Source organism: Adiantum capillus-veneris, chromosome 13 (genome assembly GCF_014529385.1).
Source record: "Adiantum capillus-veneris isolate H3 chromosome 13, ASM1452938v2, whole genome shotgun sequence".
Lineage (NCBI taxonomy): Eukaryota > Viridiplantae > Streptophyta > Polypodiopsida > Polypodiales > Pteridaceae > Adiantum > Adiantum capillus-veneris.
The window spans coordinates 35,043,677-35,065,682 of NC_140943.1; the positions used below are offsets into that span (position 1 = coordinate 35,043,677).

General features: G+C 45.0%; 1 protein-coding gene across 2 annotated transcripts in view; it reads left to right on the forward strand.

Annotated features, from left to right (window-relative positions):
• Window positions 1-4,850: 4,850 nt before the first annotated feature.
• LOC147443800 (Nucleotide-diphospho-sugar transferases superfamily protein) overlaps window positions 4,851-22,006 on the forward strand; it is a 64,037-nt gene continuing 46,881 nt past the window's right edge. The window contains exon 1 of one of the 2 annotated variants that reach the window (XM_086526598.1): window positions 4,851-4,963. In XM_086526598.1, the coding sequence (XP_086382724.1) occupies window positions 4,877-4,963 (87 nt within the window). In that variant the 5' untranslated portion in view covers window positions 4,851-4,876. The remainder of the gene's footprint in view (window positions 4,964-22,006) is intronic. The other variant, XM_086526599.1, reaches the window with a different exon arrangement.

The window sequence follows — 22,006 nt, forward strand, 5'->3', positions numbered from 1 at the left end:
TCACTCGCAAGAAAAATATGATAGAGTCTCCTCTGTACAAGGAGCAAAATCTTAAACCCGACATGAAAAAATCAATGCGTAAACTGACAAAAGCAACCATTGGGCACAAAACTGACATAACAAACTGTCATGTGATTGTCAACTCGGCATCAAAAGCAAAAGTTTTCGTCCAGATACATAGCCATGGAGAGGATGAAACAGGGGTACTCCAACAACCTGTATCACCAAAAGTGTCTCAACATTTGAGAACACCCCTACTTAAGAAAACCTCATGCAAATGATCCTCCAAAGGCTAAGCAGACTCAAGACAAGCCACAGTTTCAAAAAGGGATCTTCCGGTCCAAGTCTCTGAAACAGCTACAAAAACTCTGCATTTGTCAATGCATAACCATCCGCACAGAAAACTAGTGTCAAATGACTGCCAAGAGTGCGTGTGAAGGCATTGTACATGTGCGTGTTTGAGAACCTATAAATTGGGTGTATGTGGGCTCAAAAGTCCCCCCCTATAAACCTGTGTGTCAGTGTAGACTAGGAAGTCGATGCCAATCTCCATCGCTAGACGAAAATATGCTAGTCGAGTAGCCACGAAAAGGTCGAAGCAAAAACTATGCCATAAAGCATAATCGTTGTGCTCGATGCGGATGCCGGGTTTCACTCCTCTATGATAGAGGTACCTCTCCCGCCCATGTCATGAGCGTTGTCATCTACAGAAACCAGGTGATGGGTAAAATGCCAAGGGTAGTTGTCTATGTCAGTGTCAAAGGCCGATGCGGAGTGCCGAGCAGAGCGTGTAGAAAATGAGGACGCAACGATCGATGCCACATGCACACCGAAGGAAACCGGCAATGCCGAAACGGCAATTCAAGAGATAATACTATCGGTGTCACCGAAGTCAAGAGCACAAAAAAGAAAAACAATTCTATATGTGTGTTGATGTGTACACACTCAATCACTCTCTCTTCTCTCTCTCTCTCTCTCTCTCTCTCTCTCTCTCTCTCTATGCTCATTGTCGATTTTCCTTCTCTCTCACAAACGAGTGTGTGAACGCTAGTTTGTGAGAGAGAACACATCTAAGGTGTGAACACACCTAAGAGGGACAAAAAAAAAATCAGTTTTTTGTTTTTCTTTGTTTTGTTGTTTGAACAAGGTCTGACGATTGTGTGTATATGTGTGTGTGTGTGTGTGTGTACACCACCACACACAATTTTCTCTGTCAAATTGCTCTCTCTCTCTCTCTCTCTCTCTCTCTCTCTCTCTCTCTCTCTCTCTCTCTCTCTCTCTCTCTCTCTCTCTCGCATGCTCTTTGCCTAGCATCCTGGCACCCTAATGCAGCAACCAAAAGCTCTTTCTTTGACTTGCTGCTTCACATCCTCAACACTTGGAAACTAACTCATGTGGTGCAATTGACCTACAGCGGCAGCGAGCATGGCTCAGTTTCCCTCGCGTGACCAATTTGCATGGCTCAGTAAAGGCTTCTAATTAAAAAGCGAGCACAATAGGACCAATTTGAAATCATTGATGACTGCACCTTGCGTGGCCATGCCCTAATCATGCCAGCTACAGGGCTGTCCACTGACTGTCTCCTCGTTGCTCTCATGTCTTCTTGCTAAAAAAGCTCGTGAGTCATGGCTCCACCTCGTGTCTATTTTGCTGCTGATTTTTAGAAGATCTATTGAAAATTGATATTAATGATCACAAAATTAACTTTGGACTAGGCTACGTGGAACACTCTTCGCTCAACAATCACAAAAATGGCTCTAGAGAATCATGTTAACGATTGTCAGCCACTTACATTTAGTCGCTCTTTTTTATAGAGGAGGCTAACTCATGAAACTCTTTCCATAAGTAGAAAGCCCAACACACCCATCTTTTTCTTAATCCACCCCGTCCAATCTTCCCTATCTCACCGGGCTTGGATCCCCTCCCAAAACTTAAGATTCTTATGCACATTGAAACATATTAGTAGTTCTTTCTCTTGAGTGAATCCACCAAGGAGGGCCCTTGAATATGAGGCATCTCATCCCAATACTGACCTTGTTCTTTTCTCTATGCAACACTCTCTCATCCCTTCAACATGAAACACTTCATACCTACATCTCATTTACATCAACATGCATCTCATTTTCCCGTGTGCTTTTCTCTTTGCAACACTCTCTCATTAATAGCCTGCCACTACAGCTGCATTGCTATCCACCCACATGTAGAGCAATCACATGCGTGGTTTGACCCTTCAACTCTCTCTTGATTCAAAACTTGTTCCCATAGGTGAGTCTCATAGATTTAAAAAACAGTGTCTTTCTTGTAGGTGAGCCTCAAAGGTACAAAAATCATCATTGTGCCCGTTTGGAAACACTACTCAACAGTTTGGCCCTAGGCAATGCTTGGTCGCTTATGATAAAAATAACACAGGTTGTGTTTATGTGAAGTGAGACCAGGTGAAAATACGTGCAATACTCTATATTTTTGAAGTCCGTAACCTCGTACTAGAATGGGAAGGCAAAATGTTAAGGCTTCAAAGCCATTGTCTTCAGCAAAAGGACCAAGGTTTTCCATCATGAAAGCTCCCTGTGCGTTTTTTAGAGATGTTTCTAATTACTAATTTTGAGCTCTTTTTATGTGTTGTCATAAGCACAATAAAAGCTTTTGAATCATTAACTTTTCAATGAAGCTTCCATAAAGCTGTGAACTAAAGACATAAAGGCTGAACGAGGGTGGAGCCTAGTACTTCTAAAGATTAATTGTATCACACAATATGCCTTGTCTAATCAAATGGTCAAAAGTACACTGATTCATCGATTTAGGAAACACTGGCTTGTTTAGTGTAGGTCCATCGGTTTAGGCTACATAAGTACATATTTTCTAGTTTGAGTAGCAAAACCATAAATACAGATTCACCATTCTTAAGTAGCAAAAGTGCAAATTTGATGATTTAGGTAGCATGCCTTATGGGTATCGATCGCTGGTTTAAGCAACACCAATTAAAAATCAAACTACTATGGCTAGCCACTATTGTACTAGTGTGATTTTCTTAACCGTGGTATATGATGGAAATGATTTGGATTATACTTTACAACTGGCCACCACTGCTACCATGTGATTTTGTTAACCATGGTATATGATGGAAATGATTTGGATTATACTGTATGGAATTGGATTTGGTTTATGATGATGATGATGACACTGTTTATGGATTTGGAATTGATCTTGAATATTGAATGATGATTGTAACCAATGATATCTTGATACATCAGGATATAACGCATATTGCTTATTCTAGGGATATGGGGCACTACTTAAAGGCATTACAAAATTAATTAGTCATATTTTATTTTAATGTTTTTAATGCGTAATTTCAACCATATTTTTGACAAGAGATAACTTGCAAATTACTAACATAGCAAATGAGGATAGTTGCTTCCTTATTAACAGAGAAGTAGCAATACTAACGTATATTTGTTGTATGGCCGACAATCAGCAAGGATAATTGATTTATGGGTTAAGAAATTGATTTATTATGAGTGGAGAGCTCTTTATGAGCAAGGGTTATTTTTATACCCACGTAGATGAGCAATGTCTATTCTTATACCGCGGCCTTGCTTGGGGCATTGGATGTTGTTTTGGTTGGTCGATCGATGGACGATTTTCTGTCCTCCCTTGATCGATTGTGGGTTTCTTACGGCATGTGGACATATGGGAGAGAGGTGGAAGCTCCCTCAACATGGTGATAGCCACATGTAGGTCACTTCTGCGGCTTTAATGGTTGTTTATGTTTTTATGTTTCTTTGGGTGGGTGGCTCCCAATTTTGCTAGGGTATTTGCCTCACTGTGGCTCCCTTGTAGCATGTACACATGAATTTTGGTTATGGTGAAGTGTGGTCTTGTTGATGCCTTCACTCGGCTGTGAGAAGGGATCCCATGTACTTTTTTGAGGATTGAATATAATACCACTCACACTTTGTGCCTTGGCTTGTTGTGAGCAGGGCTCCCATGTACTTCTTTTGAGGATTGAATATATTACCACCCACACTTTTTGAGTGTGATCTTGTTGATGCCTTTACTTGGATGTGAGCAGGGCTCCCATGTGCTTTTTTTGAGGATTGAATATATTACCACTCACACTTTCAATACTCACACTTTGTGAGTTGGAAAAAAGAACTTGATAGAGAAGGAAGATGTTAAGCAAAAATGGGAAGAGTAGAAATATCCATCCTCCTGAGGATATAGATTTATCTTTTGGAAATTGATGTTTTGATTTCTTCTTGAGTTGTAGCGATTGGGGTCATTAGAGTTGAGTTGTGCTAGGGATAATAGTCTTAGTCGTTGTAATAGTTCCTAAAACGAGCATGTTTAAAATCCTTTGCATGCAAGTTGAAGTATTTCTAAGCACTTCTTGCTATCCTTAAGAGATTAATGGTGTTCTTTATGTTGAGGGATGGCCCCTCCAATGACAACCTGTACTTTCCTTTTCCTAAGAGCTGGGTCGCACCCGGGGAGAGCAGTGGGAAGGAGTAGCTATGAATGCCATTGATAGTAAAGTCCCTGGAATCTCGTAGCCTCGCAATCGTTCCACTAATCCACACAAAAATGAAGGTATTAGGCTATAATTCAGGAAGAAAAGCAAGCAGAGCACTTGGCGGAAGCCTCAGGCCAATGAAACATCAAGGCTGATTCACTTTTCAGCGCATTCCTCTAGTCAGCTGTCATCTCTAGCTCTTTCCCCTGTGGGTGCGACCAAAGTTCATCTTTATCCTCACTGCCCCTGCTCACCTTGGGTGCGACTCGGCTCTAAGTACTTCTAACAACTTGCAGTGCGAACTCCAAATTAAGGTTCCCTTCAATAACCCCAGATCTCAACTGGATCTGCGTCCCCGCCCAAATGACCCATCTTCAGCGCCTTGATCTGTGGCTGGCATGGGCCTCCTCTCTCTGCTTGCACCCTCTCGGGCTCGCCATTCAAGTACAGGTGACCCTACATTGTCTCTCTGCTTTGTTCTGCCTCCCTATTCTGTAATTTTACACGAGCTGCCCGCGTTGCAGCAAAAAATTCTGCAAATAACTAGCCTTTTGGTCAAGTAGAAAGCTCCATGACAAGCACAGGAGCTTACAAGCTAATCCATTTCTTCTCGATCTTGTTTCACATAATTAAACGATCATGCAGAACCAAACAACAGAATCGCCCGATAGATTACATAATGCTGCAAATCAGCCATGCTGTTTTATTGATGCTATCTTGATGGACCTGACACTTGCTTGATTTCGCTGCATTGACTAAGTGAGAGAATGAATGCTTGCCTAGGAACTGGTATTACCAGAAGACAGACCAAACTGACATCTTTATGCTCATGAAAATGTTACTGGATTTGGTCTGAAGGACATTGTTTGGAAGCCTCCTAGCGCTGAGATCAGCATTTCAAAACGCAAGCAGGGACAAGGAGATTCCAACGCCGCTGCTTTAAGCAGCAACACAGGCGACAACGGTTCTTGTCTTCTTCTCAAAGTTGCTCCTTCACGTCCAAGGCCTTCAAGAATGGAGCTCCACCAAGGGCTCTGATACCATGTCAAAGTCGACGATGCGGAAGCGTAGAGACCAAGGAGAGAGAGAGAGAGAGAGAGAGAGAGAGAGAGAGAGAGAGAGAGAGAGAGAGAGAGTCTCCTGAACCAATCAACCTTGGCAATGAATAACTGAATGTGTATACAATGGAGGCAAGGGATTGCTTATATAGCAAGCCCAGTAAATTACCCTACCCAAGACTTCGACAAATAAGGAAAATAAATGTTAGGTGGTGCGGAATGATTGTTTGCGCTTTGCTCAAGATGAGTGCTCCGAACTGTGCTCAAGGTTCCTTTTAGTTTTTATGGAAGGGAGAGCCTTCTGTTCTTAGGGAAAAGTGCTATGATCACAAACAAAGTGAATGGACACTATGCGTGCAAGTGTATGAGATTGAGAGATAGAGAGAGAAGAGAGATACGATACAAGAGACGTTGTAAAACCCTCCTCCGAAGGCCCCACTCTCGTCGGTGAGAGTGGTCTATTTATGATTGCACAAAGTGGTACAATGACGATGCAATAGACTGATGCAACTTGGGACTATGCCGAGGACGATGACGGTGATGACGACGACGACTTTAGGGCTGAAATCTGTGGTCTTCTATCTGCTGAATTTCGGGACTGTTTGGGTGGCTGAAAATGACTGTTTTGGCTGCGTTTTTATGGGCTGAAAATGGGGATCTTCTGCAATCATTTAGGGCTGAATTTGCTGCTTCTAATGCTTACTGAAAACGCTGCTCCTCTAGTGAATCAAGGGTTGAAAACCAAAAACGTTGGCAGATCTGGGAACTTGCTGACGATCATGGCTGAAAATAGAAAACGCTGAACTGATCTGCTATCGTTAGTGAAAACGTTGGCTTGTCTGCCGGGCTGGTGATGAGAAACTGTAAACGCCAGGCTTGTGGAGGTGCTGAGGCTATGCAAAAATGCCAAGGCTGAGAGGAAACCAAAACGCTAGGGCTAGGTGTTGGTGCGGGAAGGTGCTTGAGGGGTTCTTGCTGAGAAGGTGCCTGTTGAGCATGTGCTCCTGCTGCCTTTTCTGCCAGAAAGTGCTAACTTGGGTTTGCTTATATATTAACTTAGCAAAATTGCTCTACCTACTTTTGTTGGGAAGTCACTTAAAAATATTAAGTGAAAAATACCAAAAATAGGGAAAATAGGCTAAATGCATTGGAAAATTTCCCTAATTGATTCTAATGGATTCTGATGGGAATACTGATGATCATGCTGTGTGCAACCAGAGGATATGCTTCTATGCTAAGTGACTGGCATGCACGGTCTACGAATAGACTCACAAAAGTGCCAGATCACCTCTAATCTAGACTCGACTTGACTGAACTGAACCCTGATCATGCTGTAGCTTGTCCACGGACACATAGGGCTGGATGTGTCACGTGACATCCCCTCCTTTTCAAAGTGAGGTAGTCTGTATGGCGTCGAGGGAGATCGCCAATAGCATCCGGAATCTTGGAAGGGACTCTTCACCGGCCCACTTTGATATGTGGGCCGTGCAGTACTTGAACTTCATAAAGGTCTGCAACGCTTGCTTCTTTGGGCCGCGCCGAAAGCGACAGTCTTTTGTGGCTCCTTCAATGCTTCAACTTCGTCGAGAGGCATGCTTCTTTCTTCTTCAAGAATCTCCATGGCTGAAAATTCCTGAAATCATTTCCAACACAAAACCATGAACATACCCATTCCATGTAAAGTGAAGGAAAAAAATCTTGTCTTCTCTAAAGACTGTGTATGCAATGTAGATGAACATAGAGACGGAGTGACAATCCGTTCATCAAACACATGCAAACAATGAGATCGAATCTTTTCTGTTTGATCGAAATCGATCAACTGTGGCAATTCACAACGGAAATGCCCATGCTTGGTGCTCATACTGTCATGTGCTCTGTCTACAACTGTGTCATGCCAAGGAAGAGACATGGAATGTGACTTCCTGACATACATACTTTTCAGCTTTTCATGAAAAATCCGCATACATTCATGCTCATCCATGAGAGAAACGTGCTCAACATACAATATGTCATGCCTAGGAAAAGGGATCACATAACGATGCTGACTAAAATATAGTAAACGATCACGAATGAAACATTCGAACAATGCGTGCTTATCAATCATGCGAACACATAATACTTCCTGTGAGGGTTCTTTGGACCTAGGCTCGAGAGCCAAGATCGGTTCTTCTTGAATGATCGAATCGTCTTGTGGGGGTTCTTGGGATCTTGAATCGAATGCCAAGATTTGTTCTTCGTGATTGATCGAATCTACAACGAGGTTAGCTTCGCTAGAAAAAGTATCCACTAACACATCATCCTTGTGAACAATCTCATCTTCTTCATGCAACTCATCATGCTTGTGAGAAATCACATCTTGATCATGCAAATCATCATGCTTATCTTTGTCATCCAAACCATCATGCAAATCATTATCATTCAAATCATGATGCTTCTCATAATCATGCAAATTCTGTGTGTTATGCTGTGGAGAAAAAGAGACTGAGAGAGTCTCCTTCTCCTAAATCCTTTCAATCTTGTCCTGCATATTAGCAATGAGAGATGGAGAATGAACAATGTCCTCTCCATGAATGACAATAGGAGAATCACTGTTGGCATTGAGAGGTAAAAGTGTTAGCCGCAAAATAATGAGAGCGTTAGTATCACGAAACCATCGAATGCCCAAAATCATATCACATCCTGAGAGAGGAGAAACAACAAATCGTCTAGTGAAGGCAGCTTGTTGAATTCCAAAAAACACATCAAGACACTCCTCTGTGAGGAGGAGGAGCGTCCATACCAGGAGGAAAAACAATGCCAGAGACCTCGATAGGAGATCTCGGACTAACTTCGAGGCGGGGGGCTCTCTCTCAACAGAGAGAGGGACTGATGATCACATTCATGCATACTACCTGGGTATATCAAACAATATGACCAAAAAACGCCTTTTTAAATCGTCGATTGTTCGACGTACGACCATTAGATTAATGAGGGAATCAATCAATGGAGAGGGTGGGTAGGTAGAAATGTGGGCACACTCGTGTGTTATCATTCATTGCATTGACAGAGGAAGTGGGGGTTCTGTGGGATTCTTTAGAGATTCATTCGATTCAAGCTTAGGACATGTTATTATGTGACCCTTAATGTGACAATGAAAACAACGACCTTCCTTAAAATAAGTGCTTTGCTCTTCGACGTGATGTATCCTCCTACAATTCCTTGTGCTACCTTTCATAGGAGATAAAAGCTTAGGTTTAGCAATTGAGTTAGCCTTACCCTTAGATTCATTGGAAGAATTCTTTTTGACTGATGGACTTTTGAAAGATTGGTTAGAAGAGTCACCATTCTTACCGTTCTGAGGGGGGTTCTGAGAAGTCTCTGCGAGGGAGGTGGTACTTGTGGAAGTCTTGTTCTCTTAGGCTTTCCCTTGTTTGTGCTTCATCTCCTGGCGAGAGCAATCGCTAACGCCTTGTTGAGATCGATTGGATCGAAGACTTCTACATCAAACTTGATATAGTCGACTAACCAGGAAAAGGAATGCCTCTATTCGTTCATCATCCGACTTGCGTATTTGGGTACCTAGTTGCAAAACACGATTAGAAAAGACAATAACGGCATACCATCTTTGCTTGAGAGCGCGCCAATCGTCCTTCAATCGTTTTGTCTATACTGTTATTTTTTGTGAGGGTTTACTTGAGATCGATTGGATCGAAGACTTCTACATCAAACTTGATATAGTCGACTAACCCGAAAAGGAATGCCTCTTTGCGTTCATCATCCGACTTGCGTATTTGGGTACCTAGTTGCAAAACACGATTAGAAAAAGACAATAACCGGCATACCATTTTGCTTGAGAGCGCGCCAATCGTCCTTCAATCGTGTGAGGTACTGAGGTGGCATAAACCGCGCCTTGAGCTTGTCTTGGAAATCAACCCAATTGAAGGAAAGGGACGTGAATCCGTCGGCTTCCTCTAGGTGCGCGGCTAGCTGTGCCTCTTGCTATGCGTGGTACCAATTGATGGCATCACCGGCAAGGTACAAAGCTGCCATCAAAACCTTGCTATTTCCTGTCTTCTTAGTTGTCGCAAAATAAGCATTAAATTGATGCAACCAAGAATGAATAACCGTAGCATCCATCTTACCATCATACTTATTGAAAGTCAACTTCTCTGTGACTGGATGGTTGGAATTTGCATCGTGGCTTGCGTCACTTGAGAAACTCCCACGATCTTTGGGTGGTTCAGTCTTCGAGGCTAGCACTTGTCGAACCAATTCTTGAGTGCGTAGCTCTCTTTGAGCTTCATGCTCGATCTCCAAGGCCACTCTTTGAGCTGCACGCTCGGCCTCAAGGAATGCGCTTCGTGCTGTCTCTTCCGCCTTTCTTTGTTGTTTTCTTTCTTTGCGTTCGTTGCGCTTGCGTTCTAAAGCAAGGCGATTGTCTTCCTGTTGAGCGGCAAGTCTTGTGTTTCTTTCGTCGCTCTCACGGTCCTTAGCTGCTTGCTCACGGTCCTTAGCTTCTTGTTGTTCTGCTTTGCTTGCGAGCTGTGCCAACGCAACTCGATTCGTTTCTTGTTGTTGTGCCATCATGTCCAACATCGACTTGACCATCATCTCCATAGGAGTTAGTACAACTCGTGGCGTAGATGGCGAAGGGGGAGGGTCGAAAAAATCTCCTGGTGGGGAAAAATCTTCGCCGCTTCTCTCATGCTCATCACCTGTATACAAAGTATCCATTCCGCTTCGGGTGATGACCATGCACTATGATCTTTGGTTCTTAAGTTCACGAGGAACTTGGGTTCTTGAGGGTCTTGGGTTCTTGGGTTCTTGAGGATCTTGAGGTTCTTGAGGTTTTCTTTTGCTTGCAAATCGCGTTTGAGAAGGATCTTCTCTTTACCCGAGTTGTACTCTTTTCTGCAGGTGCACCCCTTGGCGGCCTTGCGTTCACACCAAGGTTGCTTTTTCCCACCTCATGTCGATTGGCCGACCGCTAAGTGCACGATCCGCTCTCAATGAGTGAAAAGAGACACAAGGGGAGGCTGGACAACCCCTTCTTTCTTGGGATTCCTGTCACTCTTCAACAAAACGCGATTAGGAATCAACACGCCCAAGCGAACTTGGGTTCGTGCGACCTCAACAAGCAAAAAAAATTCTTGTGGTTCTTTCCTTGAGTGATACAGAACACTGCCAAAGCTCTGATACCAATGTTAGGTGCAGCGGAATGATTGTTTGCGCTTTGCTCAAGATGAGTGCTCCGAACTGTGCTCAAGGTTCCTTTTAGTTCTTATGGAAGGGAGAGCCTTCCGTTCTTATTGGAAAGTGCTATGATCACAAACAAAGTGAATGGACATTGTGCGTGCAAGTGTATGAGATTGAGAGATAGAGAGAGAAGAGAGATACGACACCAGAGACGTTGTAAAACCCTCCTCCGAAGGTCCCACTCTCGTCGACGAGAGTGGTCTACTTATGATTGCACAAAGTGGTACAATGCAGATACAATGGACCGATGCAACTTGGGACTATGCCGATGATGACGATGGGTATGACGACGACGACTTTAGGGCTGAAATCTACGGTCTTCTAACTGCTGAATTTAGGGGTTGTTTTCGGTGGCTGAAAATGACTGTTTTGGCTGCGTTTTCGAGGGTGGAAATGGGGGTCTTCTGCAATGGCCAGGGCTGAATCTGCTGCTGTCCTTGACTGCTGAAAACGCTGCCTCTTCTGTTGCAGAATGGCTAAAATTAGAAAACGTTGGGAGATCTAAAAAACGCTAGCAAAAACGCTAGGTAGCTAGAAAGTTCTGGCGATGACTACAACTGAAAACGCTAGGGATTTGGTACTGCTTGCAATGTTGCAAAGCTGTAAAACGCCAGGGATGGGGAGGTGCTGAGGATGTCCAAAAACGCTAGGGCTTGGAGAGGGAATCGCCAAGCTTGGGGGTACTACGGGTTCTTGCTGAGAAGACGCCTGTTGAGCGGGGAGCTCCTGCTGCCTCTTTTGCTCAGAAAGTGCTAACTTGGGTTTGCTTATATATTTTCTTAGCAAAATTGCCCTACCTACTTTTGTTGGAAAGTCACTTAAAAATAATAAGTGAACAATACCAAAAATAGGGAAAATAGGCTGAATGCACTGGAAAATTCCCATGATTGAATCTGATGGATTCTGAAGGGAATACTGATGATCATGCTGTGTGCAACCAGAGGATATGCATCTACACTATGTGACTGGGCATGCACGGTCTACGAATAGACTCACAAAAGTGCCAGATCACTTCTAATCTAGACTTGACTGGACTGATTGAACCCTGATCATGCTGTAGCTTGTCCACGGGCACATAGGGTTGGATGTGTCACGTGACACGAGGGTTTCTTCAACTCCTTGTTGGAGTACGTGCGAAAAATTGCAAGTATTCTCACCTTAGCATTGATGAAGTTGACGATAGTGAGGGCTTGGGTGAGAATGGCCTTCACCCATTCTAGTTCTCCTATGTCTTCCATGAGAAGATCGAGGCAATGGGAGGCACAAGGGGTCCGTACAATGTTCTTGTATTCGACCTCAAGTAGTCGGCTCATTCTAGTGCAATTGGATGCATTATCGGTGATCACTTGCACCACATTTGCGGGCCCGACCTACATTAAAGAGAGAAAAATTTAGAACACTTATCAAGAGGGCAAAAAGTAGTAAGTACATACTACACATTGCACAAGAAGAGGGGACAACTTAAACTCTCACCTCTTCTATTGCCGCCTTGATGTGCTTGTAGATGAATTTTCCCATGACCTTCTTGCCTCTTGCTCCCGCATCAACCGCCCGCAAGAAGTAGGTGCCAAGAGGGCATGACATGAGTATGTTAATGATGCTCGTCTTCTTATGATCACTCCACCCATTGGAGAGAATGGAGCACCCATATTTTGCCCATCCGGCTCGCACGGGCTCAAGGGATTTGTTGATTCTTGTCCGCTCTTCGTCGAGCTTGTTGTTGCGCATGTCCGCATAGGATGGACCCGTCCACCCCTCACATGGACCGACGGGCCGCAATAGCTTTCACCATCCTCCTCCACCGCTCTAGTTGAAGGATGTTGAACGCAAGATTACACTCAATGATGGTGCATGCAATCTCAATGTCCGCAAGCCTTTGTCTCTCTTTGAGGAAAGACAATGGACCGGAGCTCAAACCCACCGATTGCGAGAGAGAGGCTTGCCTTGCTTGCTTTGGAGGACGGCCACTAGCACTTGCCAATGCCTTCTTCTTATTGGTAGCCATTGAGCTTGCCGTCGCGTCACCGGTTGCAATGGAGGTAGAGGGAGGAGGGCCGCTTGTATCCTCCTCCGAGTCGGTAACATCAATGTCGGGCGCCATTATCTCCTCTTGGGCTCTCTTCATCCCCACCTTGCGCGTTTTCAAAGGGAGATACTTCTTCTTGCACTCTTTCAAAATGTCGTCGGGTTTATTGGGACATGGACCGGCTTCACCTCCCATCTTCGTCAAGTGGATGATGAGTCGAGTGGAGGAGGAGAACCTGATCTTGGGACAATACTTGCAAGTCCACCTACAAACGTTTCGTTTGTCCCTCACTCTCTCATAGGAACGGCAATGCTTTTCAAAAGCTTCATGAAGAGGGGGAGGCATAATAGAACACTTGAAAGTTGAGAGATTTAGAGCTTGAAAGTTGAGAGGTTACGCAATGGAGAGCTTGAGAGGCTTAGCAAATTGCAATCTCTCATGACTCATGAGAGAGCTTGAGAATGGCTCATGAGCTTGAGCCTTGAGTTGGAACATAATGGAGAAGAAGAGAAAGAGGGCATCCTTATATAGATTTAAAGTGTAGACACTTGCCCTTGAACACAAGAGAGTTAGATGAGAGGATGAGAGAGAGAGAGAGAGAGAGAGAGAGGGAGGGAGGGAGAGAGAAATTAAATGAAATGAAATGTTATATTAACGTCTTCAAAAAGGCCAGAGTGACCTATGAGACCAAACTGATACAAAAGTGGTGAATCTGTTACAATGTCTGAAAAGTGTGAAAGTGTGAAAATAAATGCGAAAAAACTAAATACAAAGTATTAGATAAACTTCTTAGGAGCATTCTGGATGTCTGGCTAGAATGCTTCTAATCCTTTGTTGTAGTCTCCTCCGGTGAAGTGTGCTTTTGCATCTCGGTCGTGGTCATCTCGATTTCCTAAGCTCAATCGTCCTGGCCATGAGGGTGCCTTGGTATGAATGTGGGTACTCCTTTGTGCTCGCTGCTGGCCTCTTGCTTCTCCTTCCATTCCCGCTTCTCTCGATCTGAATCTGTGATCTGCCTCTGAGGTTGTAGTGCTCTTTGTCTTCTCATTAGATTATCCCTGCGTCGATGTAGTTCCAGTAGGTATAGGCCTAAGCACCTTTGATCTTGGTATTGCATGACTCTATCTAGAGGTCCAAAGCCTTCTTTGAATAGGCAATGGAAACGCCCACGTATCTCATAGTATACGGTGCAATGGCATATGTAGTGTAATTCTGTCTCCGGCTCCATTCCACATAACTTGCAAATTTTGCTCTCAGGTGGGATTCCCCTAAATTTGCTAAATTCAATTTCCAGTTGGTGTGAGGATGTACGAATCTGACCAATAGCACATCTCAAACCATGAGACAGGTGGGTATCCATGTAGCTCAGGCGAATCACAAAACCATCTTCACATAGCTGTAGGAAGTTTTCTTTGTAGTTGGCCATCTTCCTGCCCAATTCTTGTGTAGGGTCTACCCATGTCCTCTTAGTGTCCAATTGTATAAGATCCTTGCGGATGATTTTATTAATCTCTGTTCGTGTGATTGCCAGTGATGGAGCCTCAAGAGAGTATTGGAAGAGAGAGAGAGAGAGAGAGAGAGAGAGAGAGAGAGAGAGAGAGAGAGAGAGAGAGAGAGAGAGAGAGAGAGAGGAGCCTAATGGAATCCAAGGTGAAGGACCAAAGCAATGAGAGAGAGGGAGAGGGAGAGGGAGAGGGAGAGGGAGAGAGAGGAGCCTAATGGAATCCAAAGCAATGTGTGAGAGAGAGAGAGAGAGAGAGAGAGAGAGAGAGAGAGAGAGAGAGAGAGAGAGAGAGAGAGAGAGAGAGAGAGAGAGAGGCTCAAGGCATGTGGGAGGTGAGGGGGGGGGGGGGGGATCCTAGGCTAGGTGGGAGGGATCCTATGCCAAAAGATAACCCAAAATCCTTCCAAAGAAAAGCGCAGTCAACGGACTTAAAAACCGGTCAAACGGACTAAAAAACCACCGGACGGATCGGACGCCATGACCGGACGGGACGCCACCGGACGCCACTGTACGATTCGTTCCGTCCGACGGACGAGAACAACCCTGACTGAACCCTAGACATGAAGTAGCTTGTCCACGTATACATAGGGTTGGATGTGCACTTGACGTTCCCTCCTTTTCAAAGTGAGGTATTGGTACCGAACTGTATGGCGTTGAGGGAGATAGCCAACAGTGTTTGGAATCCTGGGAAGGACTCTTCGCCGGCCCACGCTCATGCGTGGGTCATGTGATACTTGAACTTCATAAAGGTCTGCAACGCTTGCGTTTTTGGGCCGCAACGAAAGCGACTTAAAGTCATCTGTGGCTCCTTTAATGCTTCAACTTTGTCTATAGTCATGCGTCTACCTTCTTCAAGAATCTCCGAGGATGAAAATTCCTGAAGCCACTTTCAACACAAAAATATGAACATACCCATTCCACGGAAAGTGACTGGAAAAATTCTAGTCTTTTTTAAATATTGTGCTTGCAATGTAGATGAAGATATAGACGGAGTGCCAAACCGTTCATCAAACTCACGCAAACAATGTAATCAAAACTCGTCTTTCTGATCTAAAGCTATCAATTGTGGCAAATCACAATGGAAATGCCGATGCTTGATGCTCAATCCTTCTTGTGCTCTTTCGAATACTGTGTCATGCCAAGGAAGAGACATGGAATGTTAATTCCTTGGGTGCAAACATTTCATCTTTTCATGAGTAATCCGCATACATCCGTGCTCATTCATGAGTGAATCGTGTTCATCGTACCATATGGCATGTCTATGGAAAGGGAACACATAAAGACGATGACGAAAATATAGAAAACCGTCACGAATGAAACACTCGAACAATGCGTGCTGACTAATCATGCGCACACATACTACTTCCCGTGGGGGTTCTTGGGACCTCGACTCGAGAGCCAAGATCGGTTCTTCGTGATTGATCGAATCTGCAATGAGGTCAGCTTCACTAGAAAAAGCATCAACTAAACCATCATCCTTGTGAACAATCACATCATTATCATGCAAATCATCATGCTCCTGAATAATCACATCTTGATCATACAAATCATGTGTGTCGTGCTTTGGAGAAGACAAGATTGAGAGAGTCTCCTTCTCTTGATTCTTTTCAATCTTTGCCTGCACATTTGAAAATAGTAGGACCAACTCTTGCATGTGTTGGTCTCTCTACGCTTCACGCTCTAACTGTCTTTCTTCGCGTTTGCGATCCAATTTGGCTTTTCTTTCTTCGGCCGCCAAGCGTGCTTGCTCGCGCTCACGCTCTAAGGTTGCCATTCTTTCTTCGTGCCACGCTTCGTGCTGTCTCATCATGTCCATCGTCGGTTGACCAAAGCCTCCATAGGATTTGGTGCAATCCTTGGCGTAGATGGGGAAGTGGGAGGGTCGGAAAAGCCTCCTGGTGGGGAAAATTCTTCTTCGCCACTTCCATGCTCATCACCTCCATGCGAAGTATCCATTCCGCTTCGGGTGACGACCATACACTGAAGTCTTGGGTTCTTAAGTTCATGAGGAACTTGGGTTCTTGTGGTTCTTGGGTGCTTGAGTTCTTGAGTCCTTGAATTCTTGAGTTCTTGAGGTCCTGCTTTAGCTTGCAATCTATGTTAGAGAAGGATCTTCTCTTACCCGAGCTCTTCTCTTTCCCGCGGGTGCACCCCTGGGCGGCCTTGCGCTTACACCAAGGTTGCTCTTTCCCACCTCCCGTCGATTGGCCGGCCGCTAAGTGCACGTTCCGCTCTCATTGAGTGAAAAGAGAAACAAGGAGAGGCTGGACAAGCCCTTCTTTCTTGGGTTTCTTGTCACTCTTCAAAAACACGATTAGGAATCGACACGCCCAAGTGGACTTCGGTTACGTGCGATCGCAAAAGCAAAAAAAATAATTCTTGTGGTTCTTTCCTTGAGTGATACAAAACACTGCCAAAGCTCTGATACCAATGTAAGGTGCGACGGATGTTAATGTTGAACTTTGCTCAATATGAGTGCTCCGAACTGTGCTCAAGGGTTCCTTTTACTTACGGAAGGGAGAGTCTTTTGTTCCTCTAGTGAGAGAGTGCAAATGATCACAAACAAAGTGGTAAACACTGTGAATGATGGTGCTGAGACTGAGAGAGAGAGAGAGAGAGAAGAATATGACACCAGAATGTTGTCAGACCCTCCTCCGAAGGCCCCACTCTCTATGGCGAGAGCGGTCTACTATTGATTATACAAATCTCTACAATGCAATGGACTTGCCGACGATGTCGACGACGACGAGACGGGCTGAAAATTGAAAACGCTAAGGGCTGAAATCTGCAAATCTGCTATCTGCTGAATTCTGACTCTATGTCGATGACGATGGTGACGACGACGCCTGAAAACACAGGTGCTGAAATCTGCGAATAGCAGTCTGAATCTGAAAACGCTGGCTGATCTGATCGTGCGGCGAGGATCTACTGCGGGAAGGTGAGATCTGCGAGGTTTGGGGGTTGCGGTACGGAGTCTGACTGCTGAAAATGCAAAACGCTGATGCAATGATGCTGAACTATCGCCGGAAACTGCAAACTCTAGGGCTGGTCTGCTGTTCCCAAAACGCTAGGGCTGAAAATGTATTTACTGTAGAAAACGCTAGGAGAGCTGCAAATGCCAGGCTGATTTGGAAGTGGCAAAACGCTGGGGCTGATCTGCACTTGATGAAAACACCAGGCTGATTCTGATGGCTGAAAACACTAGGTGTTCTCTGTTGCTAATTGGACTATTTTCTTATTTTTAATGATTAATCTCTTTTTTAGGATATTTTATTGTGTGCACTAGGAACTGTTAAAAGATTGTAGCTACAGGAACTGCCATCAAGAACGGACAACTCTGATGTGTCATTTGATGGGTGACGGTAAACATCGCGAAGGAGTTTCCGTAAGTTCGGTGGAAAGGGCCGGGTTACGAGTGCCCTTGATGCATCACATGATGGGTGACAGGTGCATCAGTAAGGGGGGCATCCCGTAGGCTAAGGAGGAAATCCGAACTGAGTAAGAAAATACGCGTAAGAACGCAAGCACAAGAATAAAGATGGGTTCAATGAAGCTTTTTACGAAAAGCAGGAACAGTCGCGGGAGGACAGATGTTTTCCCGCGAGGAGTCTATGTCTGCATTGCATCTGTGTCGTGTCCTGCACCCGGGGACGCCTGGAATGTGTCCGTCTAGCATTGTTTTCATTAACTAAGTGAGTTTTTAAAGTTTGAACAGGTTCACACTTTATTTTATTAAAGTGGCCGGTCACTTTTAAGTGACCAGGCCTTTATTAATAAAATAAAGCAAGTCCCTCAAAAAAGGCAGCGCTAAAAAGCTACGCAGGGGGGGGGGGGGGGGGCGGGGGGGCTGAATTTGCGATCTTTCTCTCTCCTCTCTCTAGGAGCGCTAGGCTCTGCTTTTTGGGCCTCTATTCCCGCCGGGTGCCAGACCCTATAAAAGGGTAGTCAGCGTTCCAATTCTGGGACAAGCCGGGAGCAGCAAAAAGTGCTAGCGCTGGGATTCTGGAGTGGCGACGGAAATTGCAAGTGTTTCGACGAACGGAATTCTCCGAGCAAGGAGCGAAGGTAAAGGTGTATACGCATTGAAATTGTTGCTTTGTGTGGTTTGTTTTGCAGGAATCTCCTTTCTTACGGGAAAAACCCTTCACGGAAGTACGGCTTCACGCCTAAGTCCCTTACGGAAGGAACGGCTTGTGCCCAAGCCCTTTACGGAAAGCACGACCTTCGGGTCTAAGATTACAGAACGGAGGGGTTTCCTCGGGTTCTCGTGCTTGTATAAGAATTCTCCCTGATAAAATAAACTCTTAAGGGGGGGGGACCAACCCATCTTCTGGTCCCCAATACTGTGTCGATCTTCTCCCTTCTCTCCCTTTTGCAAAGTATTATATTTTTCAGATTCTAGGTGCTCGTGTACGCTCCCGTTTGTGACAGTGGTATCAGAGCTCGGACTCCTCTCTTCTCTGCAAAGAAGGACGATTCCGGGAAGAACGGGAAGAACCATGTCGGGCCAAGAAAGCGTTGAAGAGGAGCTTCAACAAGTGCAAGCCCAGCTTGCGGATTTGCAACAAATCTTACTATTCCCAGATGTGCAAAAGCTCTTGGGCGGAATGAAGAAAACAAAAGGAACCGATGCAGCCAGCATCAAGACAATATGTTGGCGTGAGACCACAGGAGGAAAAGAAGAAGAACGTGCCGAGGTGCACAGAGGATCTTCGGATCGAATGAACGGCCTACACCAAGGAAAGGCCAGGAAAAAGCGCTCGCTGCTAGACGAGAGCAAGGACATCTCTATCTCATCTCCATCCTACTCTCCTGATTAACTCTACTTCTCGATCAACTCGTCAAAGAAGGAAGCCGCTACTACTGTTACTACCCTACATCACCTAAAGATAAGCTCGATTCAAGAAGCATGGTCCAAGTCTCAAATCGCATGAGAGTCTTCAAATCGGGCGACAAGGACATCAAGTTCGAAACCTACAACGGACGGAGAGACATCTCCAAAGCACTTTCCTTCATCAGGCAGTTTGAAGTCGCCTTTACCAATGGGCACTTCACAGAAAGATCCAAATCACGCCATGTGGGGATGCACCTCAAGGAAACGGCAAGTAATTGGTGGTTAGCCAAGATTCTGGAAGGTTCTCAGGCCAAAACTTGGGAGAGCTTCAAATCTGAATTTTATGAACAATTTCTTCCACCTGACTTCGAGCAGGACATACGAAAGGAATGGGACTGGCTTGCCCAGAATGAACATGAAAGAGTAACGACTTATGTGGACAAGTATTGGTCGGTTCTTCTGAAGGTCACTCCCTTCATGAAGATTGCCGACGAGGAAAAGAAACGAAAGTTCGAAGCGGGTCTCCAACCGCAGCTTCGATTATGAAGGTGTATCCGCATGATACTCTTCAGAGGATGATGGAGTCAGCAATCATTGCTGAGGATTTGCACTCAATTGGGACGCCCAGAAAAATGGAGCATAGCACTTACCGTGCAAGACAAAGAGGGGTCTACGATGACCATGGGAGCCAAGGAAGAAAACGTCCTCCATCTAGGGACAATGATCATTCTAAGAAGCCAGAGGGCATTGGCAAGCGAACTAAGTATCTTTCTCCTACTCAACTTCAAACTTTCAGAGCGGAAGGAAGATGCTTCTACTGTGGCGAGAAAGGACATATGAAACCGGGATGCCCGCTAAAGCAGCAACGGCAAGAACAAGCCTCTACGAGGCAAGAGAAAGCAAGGAAGGAACCCGCACCGCCAAGCTCGAACTCAATCCCAGATGTTCAAGGAAACACAGAAATGGAGAAAGGGAAGCGTCAACTTCTGAAGGGCTGGGGGTCTTTGAACAACCAGCGAGTACTGATTCTTTATGATCCAGGATCCATGGATAACTTCATCTCCCTGGATACTGCGGAACGATTGTGCCTCACACCGGCTCAGCTTGGCACACCGGTTACATCCGGATCGGCATTCGAGGGGTTGACAACCAATGCAACTCCCGTGCAAGGACAGCTCAATCTTCGGATTGGCGAGTACAAGGACCGCGAATCATTTTTGATGGCACCCATCGAGGGATGTGATATCATCTTGGGTATGCCATGGCACTTGCACATGACACCTATTCCCGATTATGTGGAAAAGACCCTCACTTTTGATCATGGGAGTAAGAAAATAAAGATTCAAGCTGATGCAGGAGATTGGCAGTTCCCAATTGTAAGCCATATCTCCATTAAGAAAGAAATGAAGAAGTGTGTTTCTGCTTACTTGATTTTTGCACGTGAAAAGGATAAAACTAGTAGGGACTCTGTCTCTAGTCTGGAAATTAAGCGTCTTCAATTTATTGAAAAGCACAAAGATTGTTTCACGGAAACACTCCCTGATGAACTCCCTCCGGTACGCCTGAAAGATCACCGCATAGATCTCATACTGGGTAGCTCGCCTCCCAATCAACCCCCTTATCGGGTAAGTCTTGCTGAGCAAGAGGAAATTTTGAAGCAAGTCAACGAGCTTCTAGAGAAAGGGTTAGTACGACCAAGTGCTTCACCCTACTGCTCTCCAGTTCTACTGGTGCAGAAGAAAGACGGCACGTTTCGAATGTGCATAGACTATAGGTCTTTAAACAAGATCACAATCAAGAATCGCTTTCCGATCCCTCGGATTGATGATATACTTGATAAGTTGCAGGGTGCAAGCGTCTTTAGTCGCATAGACTTAAAGAGTGGGTATCATCAGATACGGATCGCCCCTGAGGATGTCCATAAGACTGCTTTCCGCACAACCTTTGGACTATATGAATTTTTGGTAATGCCTTTCGGCTTGACCAATGCTCCTGCGACGTTCAATCGCATGATGGACCGCATTTTCAGCCCGTATCGAGCTTTTACAGGAGTATTCTTTGACGACATACTCATCTTCTCTAAGTCAGAAGAGGAACATCGGAAGCACTTGGACTTAGTGTTTCAAGAATTGCGAAAGCATGATTTGCATGTGAATGCAAAGAAGGGCGAGTTCTTTCTCTCAGAGATACACCATCTCGGCCATATAGTCTCTCATAATCAAGTGAGTATGGATCCTGCCAAGATCAGAGTGGTAGAAGAATGGCCTATTCCCACTACGGTACATGATGTACGTAGTTTCCTGGGATTATGTTCGTATTACCGACGGTTTGTCCGAGGATTTGCTCATGTAGCAGGACCACTTCATGATTTGACAAAGAAGAAGATTCCTTTCAGATGGGGATCGAGACAACAAGGAGCTTTTGATCGGCTCAAGTACTTGCTAAGCCATGGACCTATTTTGATAGTGCCCGACTTAAGGAAACCATTTGAGGTTCACTGCGATGCTTCAGGCGATTGCATCGGAGCAGTGTTAAACCAAGAAGGCCATGCAGTGGTTTACGAGAGCAGACGACTTAAGGATGCAGAGTTGCATGCATCAATCTATGAAAAGGAACTCACGGCTGTGATTCACGCCTTATCCAACTGGAAGCACTATCTTCTAGGAGTGGATTTTGTGATCAAGACTGATCACCAGAGTTTGCGGTATTTTCTTACGCAAAGGAAACTATCTGAGAAGCAGATGAGATGGGCAAATTTCCAGATCCTTCACACGGCTGGGAGTAAGAATGTGGTCGCGGATGCATTGTCTAGGCGGCCAAGGGTGAACGCTATCAC